Consider the following 21,658-nt stretch of genomic DNA (forward strand, 5'->3'; position numbering starts at 1 on the left):
GCTATTCTGGACAAAGGAGAGGGAGGCAGAGGTCTGGGATTCCAAAGGGAAAGCAGGTAAGTCTCAGGTAGATGAGGAAGAGCAAACACGTGGTGCAGAGTTCTTGCCGGGCCACGCAGAAAGTGGAACACGCAGGGGGGCTCAACAAACAGCCCTTGCGGGACTTCTCCGTCTGCCTCGTTTAGTTCACAGTATCATGCCGAGGGGACGCTCCCTTCCTGGAAGCAGGTTTTCTACCCGATTTCCTTCAGGCAGGTAAGGGGAGGGTCAAAGGTTCTTTCTGAGTCTCTTGTTCCCTAATAACCAGCTTAAAATCAATATCCCAAAAGGCATATTTTGGGGAGGCACAACTTTGGCTCCCCTCAACCTCCAGGTCGGTCTCTTCCGGCGTCCTGTCCCCTGGCAGCGCTTAGCAAGCACGGCAGCCATCAGCAACCGCCGAATTTTAAGGGGCCACCCAGACCACCTACCTTCTCCCAGCCCCCGAACCCCAGAACTTGGGAATAAGAGAGAAAACGCTCTGTCGGCACAGAAGTCGGGGAGGTTTGGCTGCTCACAGCGTTACTCCGGCCGCGGGAGTCCGGACTCAGCGCTCGCTCCCGCGCAGAACAGTGTCCCGCCGGCCCTTGCCTGGAGGCCCCGCGCCCGCCCCCCGCCCCCCGCCCCAACCTCTCCCAAGACCACGACCGCCGCGCCCCCGACTGCTGGCACCACCGCTGGACCCTCCTCCGCCCCTTCTGACACTCACAGACAGCCCGGCCAGGGCCCGCTCCTCTCCCCTCCATGTTGCTCCTTCTCCAAGTTTGAATCTCCCGCCGCCGGCCACCGCCCCTCACCGTCGCCAAGGTCGGACAGGACACTTCCGGTCTGCGCGCAGGGGGCCCTGGGATTTGTAGTTCCAGGCTGCAAAGGCGCACCGCCAGGTGGAGAGCACGAGAGCACCGCCCTCCTCGCGGCACCTTGGCTTGCTGTCCCTCCTGGGCTCCTTCGTTGCTAAACCGTCTTATTTCAAGCAGCCCCGGCCCCTGCCCCTGCCGTTGCCCCTGTCATTTCCCCCCTAGTATTCCCATTAAGTCCGCCCCGCTTCCTACAGTATTTCTTGGTCCCGCTAACTTGAGGGCCTGCTGGGGGCGGTGCCCTACCTAAACTAGGTGGTGCGGTGCACAGATGAATAAGCACAGTGAGTGCCCTAAAGAAGCTTGCTGTTCTGGAATGAGTGATAAACATACGGTCAAATAAGTCAGAGATCAGTGATACACAGAGGGCGGAGGCCATCGCTGAGCCCCGCTATTGCCTTACTGTTTCGGGCAAAGCCCTGCCAACTTAAAGAGGCCTTTCCCCAGGTGAGTGAAGGCATCTGCTTTGATGCAAGGCCAGCTTGGTGAGTTGGGGCCTGCCGCCCGCTCATGAAGCACCGCTTGGGGGCTGCAGAGCAGTGGAGCTGGGGAAATGGGGCAGGGAGGCTCTTCTGATCCCCAGGCCTCTTCTGACCATCAGCCTTTCACCTTGTTCCCAACTGTGAGACCACCACACAAAAGCACAGTGTGCAAGCGTGTGAGTGTGTGTGGCTGCTCACGTGTGTATGCGTGTAAGGGCTCACTTCCCCGCCAGCGCAAGCCTCGTCAAAGTTTGCAGTCACAGTGAGTGAAGAGTACTGCTAAGCTAGTCAGCTCAGAATCAGAAAACCTGGGGTCTAATCCCAGCTGCCTGGCTGCTCTGTGACCTCAGGCAAGTCACACCTGCTCTCTGAGCCTGGGTCCCCCACTCATCCTCCCCCGCCACTCTGTGAAATAGGGGTACTGCATAGATGAGCTTTGAGGTTCTAACTAGCAACAAGCCCCTGAAGAGGTACTTGAGGGGTGTGTCTGAAGGAGTGGGGAGTGATGGGACGGGAAGGGCGGTGGAATCCAGGTATCTATGTCTAAGATAGGGCACCTGATCTGTCAATCAAAGAATTCACTAGGAGAGGGGGGCGGTACCTGGTTGTCTGGTAACCCTCCAGCTCTGAGCTGAGAGCTGGGGGAGGTAACCCAAGCCAGAGGGACCATTCCAGAAAGCCCTCTGTGGAGAAGATCGAAGGAAGGAAGGAAGGAGGTAAGGCATCTTATGGCTGCAGCCCCAAGACTGAGTGAGGGCCTTTCAAGAAGCAGGAGTCCTGGGTGTTCTTAGGAGCCGTGGGAATTTCTTTAAAAGGAGAATGTATCACCTCAGCCTGCTCCTCCTAAAAAGAGGAGGGAGGGAGAGAAGAAAATGGGTGGGGCTGAGGACTCAGTGCCTGGGTCTTCTCCACCCCTTTTTCTGTCTCTTGGGAGGAGAGTTCATGAAAAGGCTTAAACCCAAGAAGTGTACTTGGGTTTAAGAGTCGCCTGGAGACCAGAGCAGGGTGTTGCGGGACTAAAAGTAGCCAGCAGACAAAAAGCCAAAGGGATAGGGGAGGAAGAGTTCCCCCCTGAGGACCAGAGCGGGCAGTAAATAGACATGTGCTCACTTCTGGACCTTGGCTCCTTGCCAACTCGATAGCCTTTTCCGCTTTGTGCCCCCAGGGCTTTGTGTGGCTCTAACACATGGCAGGAGCTCACTGAGTATTTGTTGAAGTGACCCCCAACTATGTCTTGGGGTTAGACAGCAGGAGCACCTAGCTTACGAGTGCATGGGTATGTGCGGAGGCACAGGACGGAGAAGATGATGGAGGAGAAGGCCTGGGTCTGCTCTGTTCTTCCGTCCATTCATTTATGCATTCAGCAAACAGCGGTGTTGCGGTAAAACAGAGGGAACATAAAATATGGCATTTTAAGCCATGTTAGGTGGCATTGAGCGTACTCGCGGTGTTGTGCTACCGTACGACGACCACCCGTCCCCAGAACCCTTCCGTCTCGTTTGATGAACATTTATTGAGAATCTACTATGTGCCAGGCCCTTCGAGTTGCTCCAGATCTGAATGGGAGAGAGACAGGACGTTACCAACTCTGATCCAGTGTGACAGGTGCCGTAAAAGACAGAGGGTGGGGTGGGCGTACAGAAGGACCCGGCTGGGGTGCGGGGGAGAGCTATGACTTGAGCTGAGTCTGGAAGGAGGACTAAGAATTAGTCGGGACAGTAGAGTGCGTTGGCATGGTGCCCAGTGGGACCGATGGAGTAGGTGCCACGGAGACATTCCTGAAGCCCTGGGGTCCCAGCAGGGCAGGGACACGGGGATCCTGCTTTGGAGGAAGCCAAGGGTGACGTGCTGGGCCCTGTGCTGTCTGCTGTCATTGGCAGCACCATGTCGTCCCCCAACCCTGACGGTGCCCCACCAGAGCCTGAGCCTGAACTCTCAAGTTCCAAGAAGAAAGAGAAGAGAAGGAAGTGGCCACAGCACGAGGCCAGCATCCAAGCCCTCACCAGGGCCGGCCACGGGGCCCTACTGGCCGGCCGGAACCATGAGGCTTTGACCAGCTTCCAGAGGGCCTTCTTCCTGGCCTCCAAGGCCCCACGGAAAAGGGACACCCCTGTTCTCCGGGCCTGTGCCTTCAACCTGGGGGCTGCCTACGTGGAGACTGGGGACCCAGCCAGAGGCCTTGAGCTGCTCCTGCGAGCCCAGCCTGAGGAGAAGGCACAGGGCAGGAGTCATGGTGACCAGTGTTTCAACGTGGCTTTGGCATACCATGCCCTGGGGGACCTGCCTCAAGCTTTGGCCTGGTACCACAGGGCCCTGGGCCACTACCAGCCACTCAGTGACCAGGGGCAAGCCCAGGCCAAAATGGGAACCTGCTACCAGGCTCTGGGACGGCCTGAGCTAGCAGCCCACTACCTGCAGGAGGCGAGCCGGGCCTATGCCCAAGCAGGGCAGCCCCGGGCTGCAGCCCTGGCCCTGGGGGCTGCAGCGGGGTGCCTGCTGAAGAGCGGGCAGCACGGTGTGGGAGAAGTAGTGCGGGTGCTGGAGGAGAGCCGGAGGCTCGCTGAGAAGAGCGCTGAGCGGGGACTGCTGGGTGAGGCGTTCGGGGAGTGAGGCATGGGACCTGGGGACACTCAGACCTGGGGTGCTCTGGGAGGTGGGGTGGAAGCAGAGGCAATTCCGAGGGCTGGGGATGGGGCCGGGGGGCCCTGGGAGAGTGGGACAGGGGCTACACCAGTACAGCCTCAGCTGCCTCTGACCTGGCCACCGGTGACCCTGGCCTCGCCCTCTAGGGCAACTCTATAACGACCTAGGCCTGAGCTACTGCCAGCTCCAGCTGTTCCCACTAGCAGCAGAGGCCTTCCTGCAGGCCCTGCCCCTGTGCCCCGGGCCCGGAGAGGAGGCCACAGTGCTGAGAAACCTAGGGATGGCCCACAACGCCCTGGGCAGCTATTGGGAGGCCCGGGAATTCCACCAGAAGGCTGCCGACCTGCATGGTGAGCGCCGGGGCTGGAGGATGGGATTGGGGTCAAGGGACTAAGGGGGGGTGCCGGGAGGGGCCCCAAGGCTGAAGTGTGGGTGGACCTTTAGGACCAGCCGTGGGGCCGGGAAGCCCAGAACCAGCGCTGAGGGCTGGGGATGCAGGAGTGGGACAGCCAGGCAGGACAGAGGGCTGTGGGCCCAGCGGAGAAGCCTGGGGCTGGGAGATGGAACAGCCTGGCCTGCCGCCCGGCTCAGACTAGCCAGGGAGGCACTCAGGCCAAAACTCAGACTGGGGAGAGGCTGGGTGTGGACCTCTCAGGCCTCTCTGTGCATCTGGAGGTGTGCACCCACCCTCCCACCCCGCCCTTTGGTTGCTGGGGGCAGGGTGCGGATGCCCCAGCAGCCAGGCCCTCTGGGGATGGTGGGGGCTGTGTCACCAGGCTCTGTGGGGCAGCGGTGGGAACAGGGTCGGAGCTTCGGCAGCCTGGCGTTTGCACTGAGCCAGCTAGGGGACCACAAGGCCGCCAGGGACAACTACCTGCACGCTTTGCAGGCTGCCCAGGATGCAGGTGAGGGCCAGGGGGTAGCAGGTGGCCGAGAGTCCTTGGGGCCACCCAAGGGGGGGGTGGGGGTGGGAGTACCTCTGGAGGGAGGGTCAGTGGGGTAAGGAGCCATGAAAGGACCTGTCAGGCTGTCTTCCCCAGGTGACGTGAAGGGGCAGTGGCAGGCCTGCGAGGGCCTGGGGGCAGCCGCAGCCAGACTGGGGCAGCATGAGCAGGCCCTGACGTACTATAAGGCAGCGCTGGCCCGGTGTCAGGTGAGACCCTCCCTCGGGGCCCAACTTCCTGCCAGCCCGCTGACACTCCTGCCTCGAGGCCGTGCCTTCTCCCCCATTCATTCACTCATCAAACATGCCCTGGGCACCTTGTGCGCTAGGTCCCAGGACACTGTTGTGGGGAAGAATCCATCTCTGTCCTGTTCTGGGCAGGACCCTGGCAGAGGCACGGGGATGAAGCAAAGGAGAAGGAGGACAAAGTCCCCTTCTCTCCTCCCTTTCCTGTTCCTTTCTTCCCCAATTCCTAGGTCTTTTCCATGGCCCCATTGCCCTCCCTCTCCCCAGAAGGAGCCAGATTCCGTGCGAGAGCGGCTGGTGGCCAAGCTGGCGGATGCCATGAGGACCCACCTGGCCCGAGGGGGGCTGGTCCCAACTCACACCCTGGTGAGAAGACACCCGAGACAGGGAGCTGGGGGTGGGGAGACTACTGGGGGCAGGGGGAGGTAAGCAGAGCTGCCGTTCTCAGGTCAGGGACACTGCGCCTGACCGCTCCCCTGAGCTTATCTGCCCCAGGGCCAGCATATGGGACACACATCACTTTCCCGAGGCCACTAGGGGCTGGGCGGAGGGCTGGGGGTCGTGGCACGTGCCCAACACTAGGGCTGTGCCAGGGCCTTGGCTGAGTGGTGACCGGCTCAGCGGGTGAAGGCCAACGGCTGGAATCCAGGGCCCTGAGGAGGTGGTGCTTTAAGTCCCTGGCTGCAGTTCCCAAAATGGCCACAGGAGGGGGGCAGTGCTCCAAGGAAGTCCCTCTCTCCTGTGTCCGCTTCTGGGGGACACTTCTCTGGGGGTCTCCAGCGTGCCCCTCCTCGGGCTCCCCGCCTCTCTCTACAAGTTGGCGTCTCTCCACCTGCCCCTTCTCTCCCTCAGCCTTTGAGATACCCTCAGGAAACCTCCCACCCCAGCAGCTGAGATTATATTTCAGTGTTTACGGTATTTATTCAATAGGTTCTATGTCTTCTCTTATTTTAAAGACTAGGACACCCTATTGACAATTTGCATACAAAGTGAAATTAGCCTGGTGCAGGAAGAGGACTGGATTGGGAGTCAGAGGACCTCGGTTCCATCTAACGTTGGCCACCGACTTTCTGTGACTGCTCCTGAAGTCCCCAGGCAGGATGGGGTGGTGGTCAGACTCTGGCCGCGCCTCACAGCCCATGAGGCTGAGCTCTAACGTGATAGTTACCAGTGGGGCCTTAACAGAACAAAGGGCCTCACCCCGGAATTTCATTCCCAGGCACGTGGCACAGCCGTTTGTCTCTGGCACTTCTCTCTCTCTGGGGCCCCTGTATCTGGAAGGAACATCCACTCACGCACACATCCACAGCCATTCTTCTCAAGTCCCTTTACTCCCCTTCATCCCCAGACCTCAGCTCCAAGGAGGCTCCAGGTTCCAGGTGGAGCCTGCCCAGCGGGGACCCCAGCCAGGGTGGGAAGGGGCCCAGCGGAACTGCAGCACAGGTGAGGGGTGGGGGCGGAGCTTCGGGAAGGGGTGTGGCCTCTGGAGGGTGTTGGGAGGTAGTGTTATAGCAGCGTGGCGGGCGTGGGACCTCATAGGTAACCCCACGGGGGAGGGGACCTGGCCGGTGAGGCTCTGCCCCTGTCCCTGTCCCCACAGATCTTCAGGTGGGTGGGAAGATGAAGAGTTAGAGGTGCGCTGTGAAGAGGAAGGGAAAGAGGGCTCCATGAAAATCCCTGTGCCGGGCTGGCTTACACCGAAACTGAAGGGTGAGTAGATGCCGGCTGTCAGGCTGAAGGGAACACCCTTCCCCGGCATTTCCCTTACTGCCTCCCTTCCCCACCACGGGTCTGCTGCCCCATTTCTACTCCTCACCAGACCATGGCCCGTTTTCCCCAAAGCCTTTCCAGAATCACCCTGTCCTCACTCCCGAGGCTTCCTCACTTCCAGAGCTGTGCGTCTCAGAGCGGCAGGGCTGGTGGGAAGCCTATACACGCCAGGGAGCCGGCACTGGACGAGTCTCTACCCCCCAAGGCCTCCGACTCGGGGAGCAGAGCACCTTGCTGCTGGTTCACTTGAATTCACTGACTTTTCATTGTTTTCTTCCGGGCACCGGCAAACCATTCCCCCATCTAGCCACCGATGGCCCAGGCATGCCATGCACCGCCCCACACAGGGTGCAGTCCTTGGGGCACCCTCTGACACCTACCCTCCTTTTTCTCTCTTCCGCCATGATGGTTCTTGGTTCAGAGAGGCCTGGATGAGTACGTACGTCCAGGCCCAGGATCCAGGGCCCATCTCCCATGTGGAGGCCAAGGCCCCCCTCAGAATGGAGTACCCTGGCTTTCTGGTACCCAGTGGCCCCCAGCCAATAGGTGGGTCCCTGGGGGAGGGAAGGAGGCCTGGAGAATGGATAAAGGGAGCAGGACAGGATGTAGCTCTGGACAATTTTGATGGAGCCTGGTCACTATTAGAGCTGGGGGAGCTGTCTGCTGCTGGGGGGGTATGTGGTGCTCTGAGCCTCTGTCCTAACCCTTTAGCAATCTGAACCCTCAGCCAGCTCTGCAGGCCTGGCATGGCCTCTGCCTCCTGCACTGCCTGCCTGTCGGCCTCAGAGAAAGGGAGGGTCCCCACTGCATGGGAGCACATGTCCGTGACGCCTCCTCCCTGCTGCCCTGGAGCCCACCTGCAGAGGTAAGGGCCAGAGAGGGGGCCTCTGCTCTCTCCACAGCCACTCCCACTGGCAAGCTGTGCCCTGCCTCCTTCAGGTCATCCGCGCAGCCCAAGGAAGCCCGGGGCAGGGGCCCACAGAGGAGACCCCCCACGTCGGGCTTCTGCAGGATCATGTGACCCCGCCCTGCTGGCCCAGCCCTGGCTTCCCCAACATACACACGCGAGGGGTTTCTGGGACCGAGCCTCTTCCCGGTTGCTCAGCGCTGTGCAGACACAGAATACAACACAGCAGGTGGGCTCCAAGCAGGCTGGACGAGGGATTTGCAGCCTCCACACTGAGGCTGTTTGCTCCCTGCTGGGATTTCTGGACTCAACAGGAGAAAGAAAAGGAGAATGCATGGTGAATCTTCCCCCTTTCTCTCTGGATCCAGACTTCACGACGAAGGCCCTTGCCAGTTCTAAACACCATGACTTCTTGGCAAGAGGCTTTGGCATCAGTGACTTTCCCCAGCCCTCCATCTTCTCATATGAGAAACGGGATATCAATACTACATATAGTACCCAACCCATGCACCCCACTTCCTCCATGAGACAGCAGAGGCTGCGTGCAGGTCCCTGGTGCTGTCACTTCCAGCAGCGACACACATCACCTAATGCTTACTGCACACTTAGCACGTGCCACATACATTCTAAGTGCTTCCCAGTGTTTAGTCCTCACAGCAGATGAGTCCCCTTTCACAGAGGAGGAAAAGAAGGCACAAAAGTTAGGCAGTTTGTCCTCCCGGGGCGCACAGCTTGTGAGAGGTGAAGCCGTGATCCTAACCCTCAGCATTGTGCAGCTCTGCGACCCATGACACCAAATGTGTTTCTGCTGGTGTACGTGTTACTGTCACTTGTAATTTAATTAAATCTATGAACTGATGAGCCAAGAGTGTGAAAATAAGCACATTTCTGTGGAAACTAAGTTGAAGCCTTCGAAGACTTGGTGACAGTGAGTCACTTTAAAAACTGTTGCTGGATTAGACGTGAGCAAGGAGGTTATTACAGATTGGGAGAAATTCATAAAAATCTAGATAAATTTTGCAGATTGCTTCAAATGTGCCATTTAGTTTTTCTTCCATCTCAAAGAAGCAGACGGCAAATTGCAGGTGATACAAAAACTGGTGAGGTTTATGGAAGAACGAAGATGGGGAACTACAATCACGGGCCCCATCCTCAAAGCAAAGAGCCTGGCCACACTTTGACAGATGGCAAGTGGATGTCTTTTTAAAGTTGAAATAAGATAATGCACCCTTGATCACGTCCTATAAAAGGGCTTCTACTGTACTGGGAACTACTTCGCAATGAGATTTTGAGAATTCATTAAAATATTTGTAGAGGACCTACTATGTGCTAGGCATGAAAGTAAGTGCTAGGGACACAGCTGTGCATCTTCCTTATGTTCATGGACTGTGGCATCTTGCCAGGCATTCTTGTCTTTATTAGGATGCAGGTCACCAAGGTAACAAAGGCCACTATGACAGAGCCGTTAGCCAGACAGAACTTCATTCCTGTCTCCTACAAGCAGTCCAGGGCTGAGAGAGTGGGCTGTGGCACGTGCATGCCTAGGTGCTGCAAGGGACACTGGGAAATGTGGAGTTTAGACGGGCAACCACATGGCCAGGTGAAACGCAGGGGTTCTGTTACCAACAGAAAAAAAGAGCATGGATTTTGAGGGACAAGTAGCAGTGTCTGCCAGGCACAAGTGTTGCCAACTTAGTGTCAACTGTCACGCTGTATCATCTTAGTAGATGATACATCTTACTTAGATGTTACTTAGATACATCTTAGTAACTGTATCATCTTGGGAAAATTACTTGACTTCTCTCTGCCATTCAATTTCCTCATCAATAACATGAGGATAAAAGTATATCATAGGATTGACAAGATTACATTAGATAATATATGCAAAGCAGGTGCCCAATCCAAGGCCCTTCCTAAATTGGTTTTGAAGGCATTTCCCCAAGAAAACTCTAAAAGGGCAGCAACATGGTGGACCAGGTCTTGGGCACCGCCTTCCTGGGGACAGCCCTCATTTGGTTGTTTTCTAAATTCTGGGTGTGTGTGGCGGGATGTATTTTGTGTCATGATTTTATAGTCATATCAGAATGAAGTCAGCAGTGACAAGCCTTTCATTATATATATATCTGCATTTAGGGGAACAGTCCAGTATAGAATGGTGCTTAAGACTGCAGACTTTAGGTCAAGCTGCTGGGATCCTAGCTCTACTGACAGCTATCACTGTACCATCAGATGTCATTCAACATTTTTGAGCCTCAGTAAAATGGGGATAACAAGCTTGCTGTGAAGATGACATAGGATGATTCGTATTACTACGTGGCACGTGTAAGTATGCAAAATATTATCTGTCAAAGAAACATGCCGCACATTGCGTTTTAGAAATGAATCTCCAGAATCACCAAATTAATGTCTGGAACATGCCTGTAGGGGTCTTGACATGACAATATGTAAAAGGAAAGCTATTTATATACTGAGGAAGTTATCAATTTAATGAGGTCTTGGATAAGATTATGGGTAAATCCAATTTCCTACCTTAAACACAGTCTAACAAAAAGTTTTCCACCACAGTCATAGTCTGGTAAGTCCAATTTCCCACAACAAACAAAACGAGCATGCTGGAGGCCAAGGGCACACCCCACAGGAGATGATAAACCTCACGACTAAAACGGAGACTATCAGACGAGTAGTTAAAGCTGGAGGGGCTCTGCCTTTTGCAGAGAACTAGCCAGGAAGGCATTCATGCCACAGAAAAGAATAAATCTAGCTTAAAAACAGGAACTTCATTCCACCTGGATAATTATCGTAGTGCCCTAACTGGCTTGTTATTCAACAAGCCTCTCTTAACCATGCAAGAGTGCGTTTGCATTGTTAAAAGCTCTTGGGTAAAAAAATGTAGTTTTCCTCTCCAGCTTTCTCTTGAAATATTATCGTGACCTGGAGTCTATGGTTTCAACTACATTTTTGACCATGGCACACTCAGCCTATTAAGGTTTATAATTTTTCTATTCCCATAACTATTACCTTGATTAAGGGTTAAGTGCTCTATGATTAGGGAAGCACAGCAGACTATCCTGGTAAACAGGCTAATGTAGTGGACAGGGGTCCTAAGTTATATAAAACACTTAGTTCAAGCGTGCATAAGAACACTAGCTTAATTTATTGCGCCCCATGTACCAGGCCCTGTCGACGCCTTGCACGCGTCACCACCCTAGGAAACGTCCCCTCGTCCCATTTTCCAGACAGGAGTGCCCAAGTTCACCCAGCTAGTTAGTAGCAGGGAGGAACCCGGGCTCACTGCTAAGCTAACCCTGAAGAATTATCACTAAGGGGCAGTTGGGAGCAAAGCACGTCGGTCCAGCTGGAAACGTGAACTATCACAGCAGGTAAGGGAAGGGCTCTCGGGAAGGGCTGGGACCGGGCTGTACCGGAAGGCGCACCGCCCGAGGCGGAACCCCGCAGGAGCAAGCGCGCAGGAGCCGAACGGCGCTTCCGGCGGGGCGCCCGGGGCCGGCCCCTCGGGGGCGGGGCGACGCGCCGCGCATGCGCCGGGGCGGCCGGGCGGGCCGCGCGCGTTCCGCGAGAGTTGGATGTCCCCGCTGCGGTCGCTCCTGGGGCTCGGGCTGCTGGTGGCGGGCTCGCGCCTGCCGTGCATCAGAGCCCAGGCTGACGCCTGTCGCGCAGGCCCCACCTGGTGGGGACCCCGGCGGCTGATGTCGGGTGGCCGCGGGGACGCAGAGGTCATGGCGAGCGCGGCGGTGAGGTACCTGAGGTAGGCGGGGCTCCCGGCGGGCGCAGGACTCGGGCGCACGGGTCTCCCTACGGGGCGGGCGGCCCGAGCTCGGAGCGGCGGGGGCTCAGGCGACGGGTTTGCGCAGCCAGGAGGAGGCCCAGGCCGTGGACGAGGAGCTGTTCAACGAGTACCGGTTCAGCGTGGACCAGCTGATGGAGCTGGCTGGGCTCAGCTGCGCCACCGCCATCGCCAAGGTCAGCGGCCCCGCGCTCGACCCGGCCCCAGGCCCGCGCACGCTGCAGCGGGACAGCCTGGGCTGTTAGCGCCCCAGGCCCCGCTGAAGCCCGACTCTGCCTTCAGGCGTATCCCCCCACGTCCATGTCCAGGAGCCCCCCCACTGTCCTGGTCATCTGCGGCCCCGGGAACAACGGAGGAGATGGCCTGGTCTGTGCACGACATCTCAGACTCTTCGTGAGTACGTGGGGAAGGGCGGGGGGGGCGGCCTGTAGGATCTGGGCTTGAGTCGCCCCCTCGCTGTCCTCGTAGGGCTACCAGCCAACCATCTATTACCCCAAGAGGCCCAACAAGCCACTCTTCGCTGCACTGGTGACGCAGTGTCAGAAAATGGACATCCCTTTCCTCGCTGAAATGCCCGCAGAGGTAGGTGGCTGCCGCTCAGCGCCCGCGCGCCGTACCCAGTGTTCTGCTCCTCCCAGGCTCCCAGCTGAGCTCCTCGGCGGCTCTTCCTCCACGCGAGACTGTTAGAGGGGCGGGCAGTGCCGGGCAGAGGGGCCTAAGTGTGCTGTTGGCGCAGAAGCCTGTCGGAGCCGCCTCCTCCACAGGTGTCCTCCGAGTTCCCGACACTCACCTTGCCTGAAGTTGTCCCCTCCTTTCACTCTGGACATTCCTCCTCCCCAAGCAGCCAGTAAACATTACCCGCCCCTCTGAGGAGCTGAAGCAAAAGCCTAAACCAGGGGTGTCCAAACTGCAGCCTGCGATCCATTGTTAATTGGCCCGCAGCAAATTCCAAAAATATATTTAGTTTACTTAAATAAACCAGGTGAGGCAATACATACTTCACCTCGAGTGAGTGGCCCGGCTGTTTGTGTATTTTACCGCATTATCGCCCTTGGTAAAAAACGTTGAAAAAAGTTTGGACACCCCTGGCCTAAACCCTTTCTGCAGATGCATGGACTTAGGGGTGGGGAACTTGAGAACCTGAGTGTTGTTTTTAATTAACCCATTTTACAGGTAAAGAGACTGAGGTGCAGTGGAGGGAAATGGTTTATCCAAAGTCACAGACCAGAACCTGGCACTCATGACCCCGTCCCAGGCTCCCCAACACGGTGGCCTCCCCAATGACAGGCAGAGAGCTGATAGCTGTCTGGACTCAGCTTGGCCTGACTCATGGCTTCAGACTGCCATTTGAATGAGAAAATGGCGTGTGGCTCTGTGACCGGTCTGGGTGCAGGGGACAGCCTTGTCCTGCAAAGGGCTCTGCAGCTGTGGGCTGACGTCCTTTCCTCCTCCCGCCCACCACAGCCCGTGCTGATTGATGAGCTGTATGACCTGGTGGTGGATGCCATCTTTGGCTTCAGCTTCAAGGGGGACGTTCGGGAGCCATTCCGTAGCATCCTGGGTGTCCTGAGTGGACTCACTGTGCCCATCGCCAGCATCGACATTCCCTCAGGTGCTGGGTCCAGGGGGGTGGGGGCCTGGGGCCCTGCCCCCTTGAGGTGGGGACCTGGGAGTCCCGACTCTTGACCCACGGCTCCCGAGTCTAGAGGTGCAGAACATGGCTTTATAGGCCCCACAGCAGGGCCGGGGAGGAAAGAGCTCAGGAGCGTCCCTTCCATACTGGCCCCAAAGCCCAGGGAGCTCCAAGGATGCGAGTTCCTCGGGTGGGATGTGGGGGCTCCCATTCCTTTCTTCCTGAATACAACCCTCTCTCCAGGATGGGATGTGGAGAAAGGAAACCCTGGAGGGATCCAGCCAGACTTGCTCATCTCCCTGACTGCACCCAAAAAGTCTGCCACCCACTTTACCGGTCGCTACCACTACCTGGGGGGTCGTTTTGTGCCACCTGCTCTGGAGAAGAAGTACCAGCTGAACCTGCCACCGTACCCGGACACTGAGTGTGTGCACCGTCTGCAGTGAGGAGAGGCAGTGGGTGTTTTCCCCAATAAAGCCTTGCTGCCCCCTCTCCCAGAACCGTGGAGTCCTGGGAGCTCTCCTGGCAGAGGTTCATGGGTGGCGGGTGCCAGGGGATGACACTGGAGACGGTCTCATCTCTGGGAGCGACTAGCTGTGGCCCTTTAGGGACGCACTTGGAGCTGGGTGTGGTTTTTCTAAGCTTCCTGCTCCCCCTGCCACTTAACACTGCGGCAAGACCACAGGAGTTTCTTCAAGGGCGTCCGGCCGAGGAAACGTAATTTGTATCCAGGACCTTCCCAGGCTGGGATGGGGCTGCCAGTCAGGACACAAGCTCAGAGCCCAAGCTGTTTATTTAAGCACATGGAATCGTATGTTCCGGCCCACAGACCTAAGTTCGTTCCCTTTGGCCTGCACAGCAGTGAAGTCAGGGCGTTTCACAGAGTCGGCCTTTTCAGCTTTTAGCAAGGCTGCCCCTCAGGGGACCTGCACTGCTGGCCCACAGCCCCGGCGCTCCTTGTCCCTGGGCTGCCTGGCTCCCGAGTTCATGATCGAGGGGCCAGAAGCTGCCAAGGGGACGATGCGCAGCCAGGGAAGGCATGGCACTGCCGCTCCGGAGCAGATCCCTCCTTGGGGGACCCCTCACCCCAGGGTGCAGACCTGCCTCAACTCAGGTCTCAGGCTTCGGCACCCAAAAAGAAATCCATGGAGCCCCGCCCTGCCCGTCTCTTCTGTTTCTTCTTTTTTGCCCTCTGGTGGGTGCTGACTCCCACTCCTTCCTCCTCTGACTGTCGCTGCCTCCTCTTACCTCCACTCCCTGAGCTGTCCCTAGGCCTGCTGTCCCCTCCTACTCCTGGGGTCCCACCACCTACAGTGGCCTCGACGTCCCGCCCTGTGTGCACGTCCTCACGCTGCCTTCTGCGTCTGCCACACGGGTCAGTGTGTGCCCGGCTCCCCGCCGCCTCTGTCCCCATGCCACCTCCAGCCACCTCAGCCCCTTCATCTGTGACCCCCAACTCCTCGCGGTGCTGCTGCCTCTTTTTCTTCCTTTTCCTGGGGGACGGAGCTGTTTGTCCTCTGCTCGCCTCTTCCTCGCTCCCTACGGCCATTCCGTCTCTCTCCTCTGTGACCTTTTCTTCTTGACGCCGTCTTTTCTTCTTGCCTTTCCTGATGCTCCGGACGGCATGTTCGGAGGACTCCTTGTCTGCATTCCTTTCCGTTGCTGCAGCCTCTTGCTCTTTCTGCTTCCTTTTCTTTTTCTTTGTTTTGAGTGGCTTGTTCTCAGACGGCCGTTGAGGGGCCCCAGGGGCCTGGCCCTTGAGCTGAGCCAGGAAGGCCTGCTCCTGGGCCTCTAACCGAGCCAGCTTGGCCTTCATCGTGATCCCAAGACGGGCAGCCCTAAAATACGCGGGGCCCAAATCAACGGAGGGTTGGAAAAGACAGGCCTGGTCCTCAAGACTGAGAGGTGGGGGTGGGGGGCCTGTCCTCAGGCAGCTACAGAGAAGGGCAGACGGTAGAAATCCTCTCCCTCGGGTGGAAAGGAGTCAGGAAGTGGCACAGGCCACCGTCACGGGTGGGCTTGTGACGGCAGAAGAGAAGGGAGGCCCAGGAGTGAATGCCACTCACTTGTGTCCGGTGCGTCCCTCGCAGGCTTGGAGCAGCATCTCGTCAGTCAGGCTGTGGGGTGGGGAGACACCAGGCGTTAGGACAGGCCTGCTGGAAAGCCTGACCTCCCCTCCGCACTGAGTCCTGGGAGGACCTGGCACTTTTTTAGGTGCAGGTACAAGGGTTAGTGCGACAGTTCCACCCCGAAGCCAGTCACGCACTAGACTCAGTCCTTCAATCTGAAGTGTCTCCTCCCACCGTCCCCAGCGCTAAAACGAAGTCTCACATCTTTGGAGGCTGGGGCCCCTGGCTGTCGTCGTCACTGCAGCTTTCCGCGTCCTTGTCTGGCTTCTCCCCACCTGCAGTCAGGGTGGCCTTCTAGAAGGAGGGACCATGGGCTGGACAAGGCCGGCTCAACACCACTGCCACCCCTCTTCCTGCCTGGAAGGCCCCCTGGTCCGGAATTCACAGCCATAGGCACAAATCTGCCAGCCCCACATCACTCCTGGCAGACCCAGGGGTGCCCCCAACTGCATACTTGAACTTGGCAGGAGGGGGGCGAGGAGGGCGAGGAGGGGCAGTCCTGGGCTCCCTGCTCACAGCTGGCTAGTGGGCAGAACAAGGGAGGAAGAAGTGCTCTGGGCCATCAGGTCTTCACGGTGGGACAACTGCCCCTGGCGGTCATGCCACGATGCCAGTAACGACGGCACCTATCCCCGTCCAATAGCTATGGGCCGAGGGGTGGGGGACAGAGTGGAATGAGAGGGGCCCCACCCAGATGGAATCTACAAGGTGACGGACAGGATGGCGGAACACACAGTTATAATGAAGTGTTTCCTGTGCTAGGGGAGGAGTCCCCGCTCAGACTGCAGGGTTTGGCAAAGTTGCTAAAGGTAGCTGAGCTCTGGAAGACAAGAAAAAATCAGCAGGGAAAGGAGGAAAGGGAGCAGAATGTCCCACTTGACCGTGAAAGAACACGGTACCTTGAAAAGAATCCGATTCCATCTGGCTAAAGTGCAGAGCTCCCGAGAGAAGTCGCAGGGACAAGGCATGACGGGCACACGAGCCAGTCCGCTACATCAGGGTCGTGTCACCGTAAGTCAAAGAGTCAGTGACACGATGAAATCTGCTAGGACACTGGATGCTCCACGCAGGACAAACTGCGGGCGGGGAGCTGGGATTGGGCAGCAGGCGATGGGAAACGGGCAATCCCTCAGGAACCGCGCAGAGCCCTCAGCACGTACGAGGAGACCTGAAGTGTCAGCTCCCTGTACCGCTCTGCTCTTGCTGTCTGCCCCTGAGCCAGCTGTGGGCTCTTCAGAAGCCCCGCTGCCCCCCTTTTGGCCACATCTAGATAATGAGGATGGGTCGGATAATCCCAGGTCTCTGGCTTCTAAGTCCTTTGAGTAAGACGTCCCCTCTCTGCCCCACTCCCACTTCCTGTCACTGCCCCCTCAGCTGGTGGCAGGGACCATGCAACCTTGAGGTCCCAATTCTTGCCGACGGTCTGGGCAGTCTGATTAAGCAACCGCAAGGCTGGTCCCAGGATCCCCATTAGGACATCCTGAGAACAGGTAGGGCATCCCAGGCAATTGTTCAGGCCGCAGGGGAGACCAGGGAAGGGAGAAAGGATGGACCCTCCCACCCCCAGTGTCTAATACCTTCACAAACTTCTGATACAGCAGGTTGGGCTTGGGCTGACTCCGACGGGTGGTCTCCTTAGAAAGGCGCCGCACCTGTACTCCATCCTGTGGGCACGTGTCAGGGAGTGGGCGACATGCCACGGCCCAGGCCCTCACGTCCCAGCTGCCCGTCCCTGAGAGTGCATACCTGCCTAGTTTCCACCACCAAGCTGGCCGCAGTCTGGTTGAAGAGCTCACTCCACCAGTGGTTGGTGAACTCCTTGGCAGGGTCGTGTCCCACCTGCCACAACAAGTATGAACTCTGAGGACCTGCCTCCCTGTCTTCAAGGGGCCCCTCTCCCATCCACACGCCCCTCAGCCTGCCGTCTTACCCCACGCGTGTCCTCCCCTCTCCCATTCACACGCCCCTCAGCCCGCCCAGCCTTACCCCATGCGTGTCCTGCTTCAGCGTCACCCTGAGGGCCTGGGTGATGCCGTCCTCCTTCCGGCCCAGGCCCTTGCCTGCAGAGACAGTGAATGACTGGGCTTATTCGGCCTGGCCTGAACCCTCACTCTGTCCCCAACACAGGCCACTCCTGCCGTCGCACACCACCATTGGGCAGAGTCCATTCCTCTGGAAGCGCCCTCCAGTTCTGTTCTTTCCGGCACCTGCCCGTGCACTCCCCCTCCCGTGTCTGAGCCTGAGCTATCTTTCCTTCATAATCCTTTCAGGACCCAGGTCACACTTCTTCCTCCCTCTCCCCGTCCTCCCAACACTTCCTACTAGCCATTGTCAAATTTCTTCCTCCTCCTTCCCTTTTCGGGAAAAGTCAGACATTTTCTTCAGCAAATTTCCCTTTACACTAGCGTTTCCTTCTCCAGCTGAATGGACTGCGCAGGGGTAATCGTGCACGATGCCTCGCCCCTGGGCACAGGGCAGGCAGGGAATTGGGAGGTGTGGGGGCCCTACGGGGGTCACCTTGAGTCCATCCATGCTTGAGCAGCTGCTCCTCAGCAAACTTCATCCCCCGGCTCTTGACCTCCGGGGTGACACTCATGGTGAGAGAAGTCACTGTGCTCAGATCCTCGCCAGAGAGGAGGTTCCTATCATCCATTTAAGAGGAAAGCAGAAAGTGCCCAAATCACCCATCGAATCCTTCCTGACTGCTCTCGTAAGAATTCTCTCCCGAACCTGAGGCAGAGACAGAGGAAGGAGGCGCGTCCTTGCGGAGCGCCCCGTCTGACCACCAAGAGGTCAACGTCAACCTGCCGCAAGTTATTAACGTGCCTACACTTACGGACCGATCACCGCATGCCCGTCTGGGTAAGGCTTTCAGTGGATTTCATTTCATCTTCCCAGCCCAGAAGGAGTTCCTGAACTCTACATTCAGGAACGTGTTAGTAGCCCTATTTTCCAGATGAGGAAACAAACGCCAGAGGAGCTTAGGTGACTTGCTCAAGGTCACGCAGCTCACGTGTACAAAACTCAAGCCCGGGCAGAGAAGCCTCATCTTCACCACCACGAGAACACCTCCCATGGCTCAGCACCGTGAAAAAACAAAGCAAGGAGGAGATGTAACTGGAGGTGTAACAGCACTTAACGGAGCCCACATCCTACACCCACGCCCTAGCATTTCCACTGTGCTCTCGCTGTGGGGGCTACACACCTCTTCCCAACGGCGCTGTCTCTCAATCTTGTTGAGCGCCCATGTTGAAACTGTCCAGCTTTGGAAGGGGCATGCTTATTGAAAACATAATGCATTACGGGACAATTGCACATATATTATCTCATTTATCCCTCCATTCCTGTGAGGTAGGACTTACCCTGACTTTACAAGCCAGGAAAAGAGAGCCTGGGTTTCTTGCCTGGGGTTACACAGCCAGTAAGAGATCGAGCTGGTATATGAGCCCAGGCTGCCTGAATCCAAAGTGGCCCTCTTTCTATCACATCCCAACTTGCTGCGTTTCTAGTCACTCCAGCGTCCCTCCTTTTGGACCCCAAAATGGCATTATCAAACTTATATACCAAATTTGCCTCTGAATGGTTCAGATGGCTCATCAAGGAAGACATTCAAACAAAACTGAGACTACCACTGCTGACTTGCCTCACTAAACTCAACTTGTGTTAAGATCATTTATTACAGGCATTGCAGACCTGTTTTAAAGCTGGTTAATGGCACTACTGGAACAATCCTGAAGCCTCCCAAAGTGACAGCTCTAAAGGGCGAAACTTTCACGTGAGTTTAAGAAGGTCTAATAAGTGTGCTTTACAAAAATCAGACACGGCATTGTCTCCTCTCCTAAACATTATATATTAGGCTTAAGAATGATGACCAGTCTGGTTAGGCATGAAGAAAGCACATTCAGAACGACTTTCTGTTCACATTTCCACTGTGAAGGATGATTATCTGAAAACCTAACTGATACCTTGAGAGCTCCAACAGAAAACCATTGAGTAAAAACGGCCCTCCCTTGCTTCTTCACACTGTTAAAGAGAAGTAAAATTCAAACACTGAGGCCTTTAACGCCACCTCAAAACTCTTCTCAGAAGTAGTCTCGGCTCTATCAGCCCCCGGATTTCAACAATAATACCATTGACACATTTACTCACTGCCAGCCTGTTAATTCATACAGATGGTCTCATTCAATCTTTCCAACAGCCCTATTAGAAGGTGATATTACTGCACTTTACAAACGAAGCAACGGCACCGAGAGGTTTAGTTACTTGCCCAAAAGAAACAACTGGAGAGTAGTGGGTCCAGGACCTCCGGCATTCCAGGAGTGGCGTCCTTATCTACACTTACTTCTCAGTGTTTTTCGCTGTCTTTCACTCAGTGTCTCTGTGCTTTCTGCGGAAGTCCTAGCACAGCCTACCCCTTGTCGTAGTACAGGTGGCCCAGGAGCACACTTCTTACAGCGCCTCCAAGAGCCGGCGACCCATTCCCCAGACCTCCCTCTTCTTGAGATCTAAATTCCAGCCTTCCTGCCACAGTTTTACTTGGGTTAAACTACTCTTTTGAGCCTGGGCTCCGTCTGCCACCACTCAAGACATAGTAGCCCCTTACCTTCACATCACAGCAGGGTCCTCTCCGCGGAAACACGAGTCAGAGCCGCCTCGTGCGCCGCCATCTTCCCGGAAGTGCCGATTAGGTCCTTCTAGGCTGTCGAAACCATAGAGATGTGCGCAGGAACCACAGTTCCGGTCCTCCCAGGACGTACAGCGTGGGGGTGGGCCCACTTGCAGGTATGGTTGCCATAGAAACAGCCCCAGAGCGTGCCCATTTCCAGAGGCTCCGGAGGTGTTCCACTTAAGAAAAAGGAGGCGGGGGGGTGGGGGGGGGGCAAAGGGTGAATTTTGTGGTTTGTGAATTCTGTCTCAAAAAAAAAAAAAATCCCTAGGCACACCTAAAATAACAAGGGAAGAACACTCAACATGTCATAAGCACTCATTCCTAGGTAAAAGGATTATGAGTGTTTCCCCTGCCTTGTAGCTTTCCTCTGAGTTTCAATTTTTCTACAATTAACACATTTTATCAGGAAAAAATAATCTTAAAACAGCAAATGGACACAAATCAGAGGTCCTCGGTGCTAAGGGACTTGGCGCAGAGATGACGACAAACGCGGGAGGGTGGGAGGGTGACCCTGATATCACCAAACCTTGAATTCCTTTCCAAGTTTCTGGAGCAGAATTAAATCCTAAAAACTAAGTATTGGGTTATTTTTCTGTGCTGTTAAATCCATGTTAAATCACATTATCATGAACTCATACCTCACTTGTCTTCCTCCACTTCTCAGTTATTTTTTTCTGTTAGTGAAATCTGAGTCTGAGGGACGAGAACAGCGCGTGGCTGCAGCTACAGTGTGGGATTTTTAAAAGTCTGTATAACAAATACTGGCAATGTTTACCTAATAGAATGTTATTTATTTTTCTTTCTGTTGAGGAAAAAAAGGTGCACCTGTGTCTCACAGGGTTTTTCTCTGACTGATATTATTTCCCAATCCTCCGCCTAAGCACTTGCTAATTTTCCTATTTCCTTAACCGTTTTAGTTCATGATAATAAAAATATTACAATCCCTTGTGCACAGCGCTTTACTATTTTAAAAGAATAGTTTTGTTTAAAACAGTGGTTTATAGTTTAAAATACCATTTTCACAAATATTGTATTTGATTCTCACCATAATCCCGTGTTGTATGTTATTGTCCCTACGTGTATCTAAGTAACCCCAGGGCCAGATGACACAGAGAAAGGCAGTGGAATGAGAAAACTGTCATCTCAGCCAGGAGGTGCCGTTCTTTGACGCAGTCTAGTGGGGGTTCTGCTTGACAAACATTTATTTCTCTTTGAAGCACCATTGCCACCCTTGGTACCATCCTTCTCTCCAGAGCCCTGTGTCACAGCCCCTCTAGTTCTCCTCTCTTCCTTCTTGGAAGGGGCTTGAACACCCCAGTGTGTGTAAATGCTGTTTGTGCTGGGGGAGAATGGATGGGGGACGCGGGCAGGGCATAACAGGGGCCCCCTTTCCTTTGTGGTGCTTGCTGCCACTTCTAGGTAGCCGACATATCCATTTGGGTTGCTTTTTTAAAGTTATTTTTTTTTAAGTGTGTTTTTCCAGGACCCATCAGCTCCAAAGCAAGTAGTTGTTTCAATCTAGTTGTGGAGGGCGC

The 21,658-nt window shown here is 55.9% G+C and overlaps 4 protein-coding genes across 10 annotated transcripts in view; 2 read left to right on the forward strand and 2 right to left on the reverse strand.

The window, feature by feature from the left end:
* IQGAP3 (IQ motif containing GTPase activating protein 3) overlaps window positions 1-843 on the reverse strand; it is a 35,322-nt gene extending 34,479 nt beyond the window's left edge. For both annotated transcript variants that reach the window (XM_033094013.1, XM_033094012.1), the window contains exon 1: window positions 749-843. In XM_033094013.1, the coding sequence (XP_032949904.1) occupies window positions 749-785 (37 nt within the window). In that variant the 5' untranslated portion in view covers window positions 786-843. The remainder of the gene's footprint in view (window positions 1-748) is intronic.
* Window positions 844-2,620: 1,777 nt separating this feature from the next.
* On the forward strand, window positions 2,621-8,737 carry TTC24 (tetratricopeptide repeat domain 24). Of its 5 annotated transcripts, none has more exons than XM_033093158.1 (10): window positions 2,621-2,759; window positions 2,914-2,983; window positions 3,259-3,968; window positions 4,168-4,371; window positions 4,798-4,926; window positions 5,062-5,174; window positions 5,478-5,576; window positions 6,559-6,653; window positions 6,811-6,920; window positions 7,920-8,737. In XM_033093158.1, the coding sequence occupies exons 3-10, from the start codon at window positions 3,263-3,265 to the stop codon at window positions 8,549-8,551; spliced, it is 2,088 nt and encodes a 695-aa protein (XP_032949049.1). In that variant the 5' UTR covers window positions 2,621-2,759; window positions 2,914-2,983; window positions 3,259-3,262; the 3' UTR covers window positions 8,552-8,737. The 5 variants fall into 5 exon arrangements, with proteins under 5 accessions (XP_032949049.1, XP_032949050.1, XP_032949047.1 ...); XM_033093159.1 differs by having other exon boundaries at window positions 7,883-8,142; XM_033093156.1 differs by having other exon boundaries at window positions 7,053-8,019.
* Window positions 8,738-11,416: 2,679 nt separating this feature from the next.
* NAXE (NAD(P)HX epimerase) lies at window positions 11,417-13,825 on the forward strand. The gene is made up of 6 exons (XM_033093717.1): window positions 11,417-11,653; window positions 11,760-11,868; window positions 11,975-12,085; window positions 12,161-12,274; window positions 13,157-13,304; window positions 13,569-13,825. Exons 1-6 carry the CDS (start codon window positions 11,472-11,474, stop codon window positions 13,769-13,771), a joined length of 867 nt encoding a protein of 288 aa, XP_032949608.1. The 5' UTR covers window positions 11,417-11,471; the 3' UTR covers window positions 13,772-13,825.
* Window positions 13,826-14,100: 275 nt separating this feature from the next.
* Window positions 14,101-20,167, reverse strand: GPATCH4 (G-patch domain containing 4). 2 transcript variants are annotated; one of them, XM_033093715.1, is made up of 8 exons: window positions 20,058-20,167; window positions 17,972-18,184; window positions 17,441-17,514; window positions 17,201-17,293; window positions 17,032-17,118; window positions 15,657-15,748; window positions 15,392-15,442; window positions 14,101-15,163 (listed from the first exon to the last, which is right to left on the reverse strand). In XM_033093715.1, the coding sequence occupies exons 2-8, from the start codon at window positions 18,105-18,107 to the stop codon at window positions 14,443-14,445; spliced, it is 1,254 nt and encodes a 417-aa protein (XP_032949606.1). In that variant the 5' UTR covers window positions 18,108-18,184; window positions 20,058-20,167; the 3' UTR covers window positions 14,101-14,442. The 2 variants fall into 2 exon arrangements, with proteins under 2 accessions (XP_032949606.1, XP_032949607.1); XM_033093716.1 differs by having other exon boundaries at window positions 17,972-18,096; window positions 20,058-20,149.
* Between the last annotated feature and the right edge of the window lie 1,491 nt (window positions 20,168-21,658).

Source organism: Rhinolophus ferrumequinum, chromosome 22 (assembly GCF_004115265.2).
Source record: "Rhinolophus ferrumequinum isolate MPI-CBG mRhiFer1 chromosome 22, mRhiFer1_v1.p, whole genome shotgun sequence".
NCBI lineage: Eukaryota > Metazoa > Chordata > Mammalia > Chiroptera > Rhinolophidae > Rhinolophus > Rhinolophus ferrumequinum.

What these genes read in the sequence shown, in the direction of transcription:
- TTC24 (XM_033093156.1), top strand. Translation starts at nt 3,263, where the DNA reads ATGTCGTCCCCCAACCCTGACGGTGCCCCACCAGAGCCTGAGCCTGAA. An exon ending in TGGTCCCAACTCACACCCTG is followed by an intron (nt 5,577 to 6,558) that starts GTGAGAAGACAC and finishes CTTCATCCCCAG; the next exon opens with ACCTCAGCTCCAAGGAGGCT. An exon ending in GCTTACACCGAAACTGAAGG is followed by an intron (nt 6,921 to 7,052) that starts GTGAGTAGATGC and finishes TTTTCCCCAAAG; the next exon opens with CCTTTCCAGAATCACCCTGT.
- NAXE (XM_033093717.1), top strand. Translation starts at nt 11,472, where the DNA reads ATGTCCCCGCTGCGGTCGCTCCTGGGGCTCGGGCTGCTGGTGGCGGGC. An exon ending in CACGACATCTCAGACTCTTC is followed by an intron (nt 12,086 to 12,160) that starts GTGAGTACGTGG and finishes CTGTCCTCGTAG; the next exon opens with GGCTACCAGCCAACCATCTA. An exon ending in TCGCTGAAATGCCCGCAGAG is followed by an intron (nt 12,275 to 13,156) that starts GTAGGTGGCTGC and finishes CGCCCACCACAG; the next exon opens with CCCGTGCTGATTGATGAGCT.
- GPATCH4 (XM_033093715.1), bottom strand. Translation starts at nt 18,107, where the DNA reads ATGGATGATAGGAACCTCCTCTCTGGCGAGGATCTGAGCACAGTGACT. An exon ending in TGGTGGTGGAAACTAGGCAG is followed by an intron (nt 17,119 to 17,200) that starts GTATGCACTCTC and finishes ACGTGCCCACAG; the next exon opens with GATGGAGTACAGGTGCGGCG. An exon ending in GAGGGACGCACCGGACACAA is followed by an intron (nt 15,164 to 15,391) that starts GTGAGTGGCATT and finishes CGCGTATTTTAG; the next exon opens with GGCTGCCCGTCTTGGGATCA.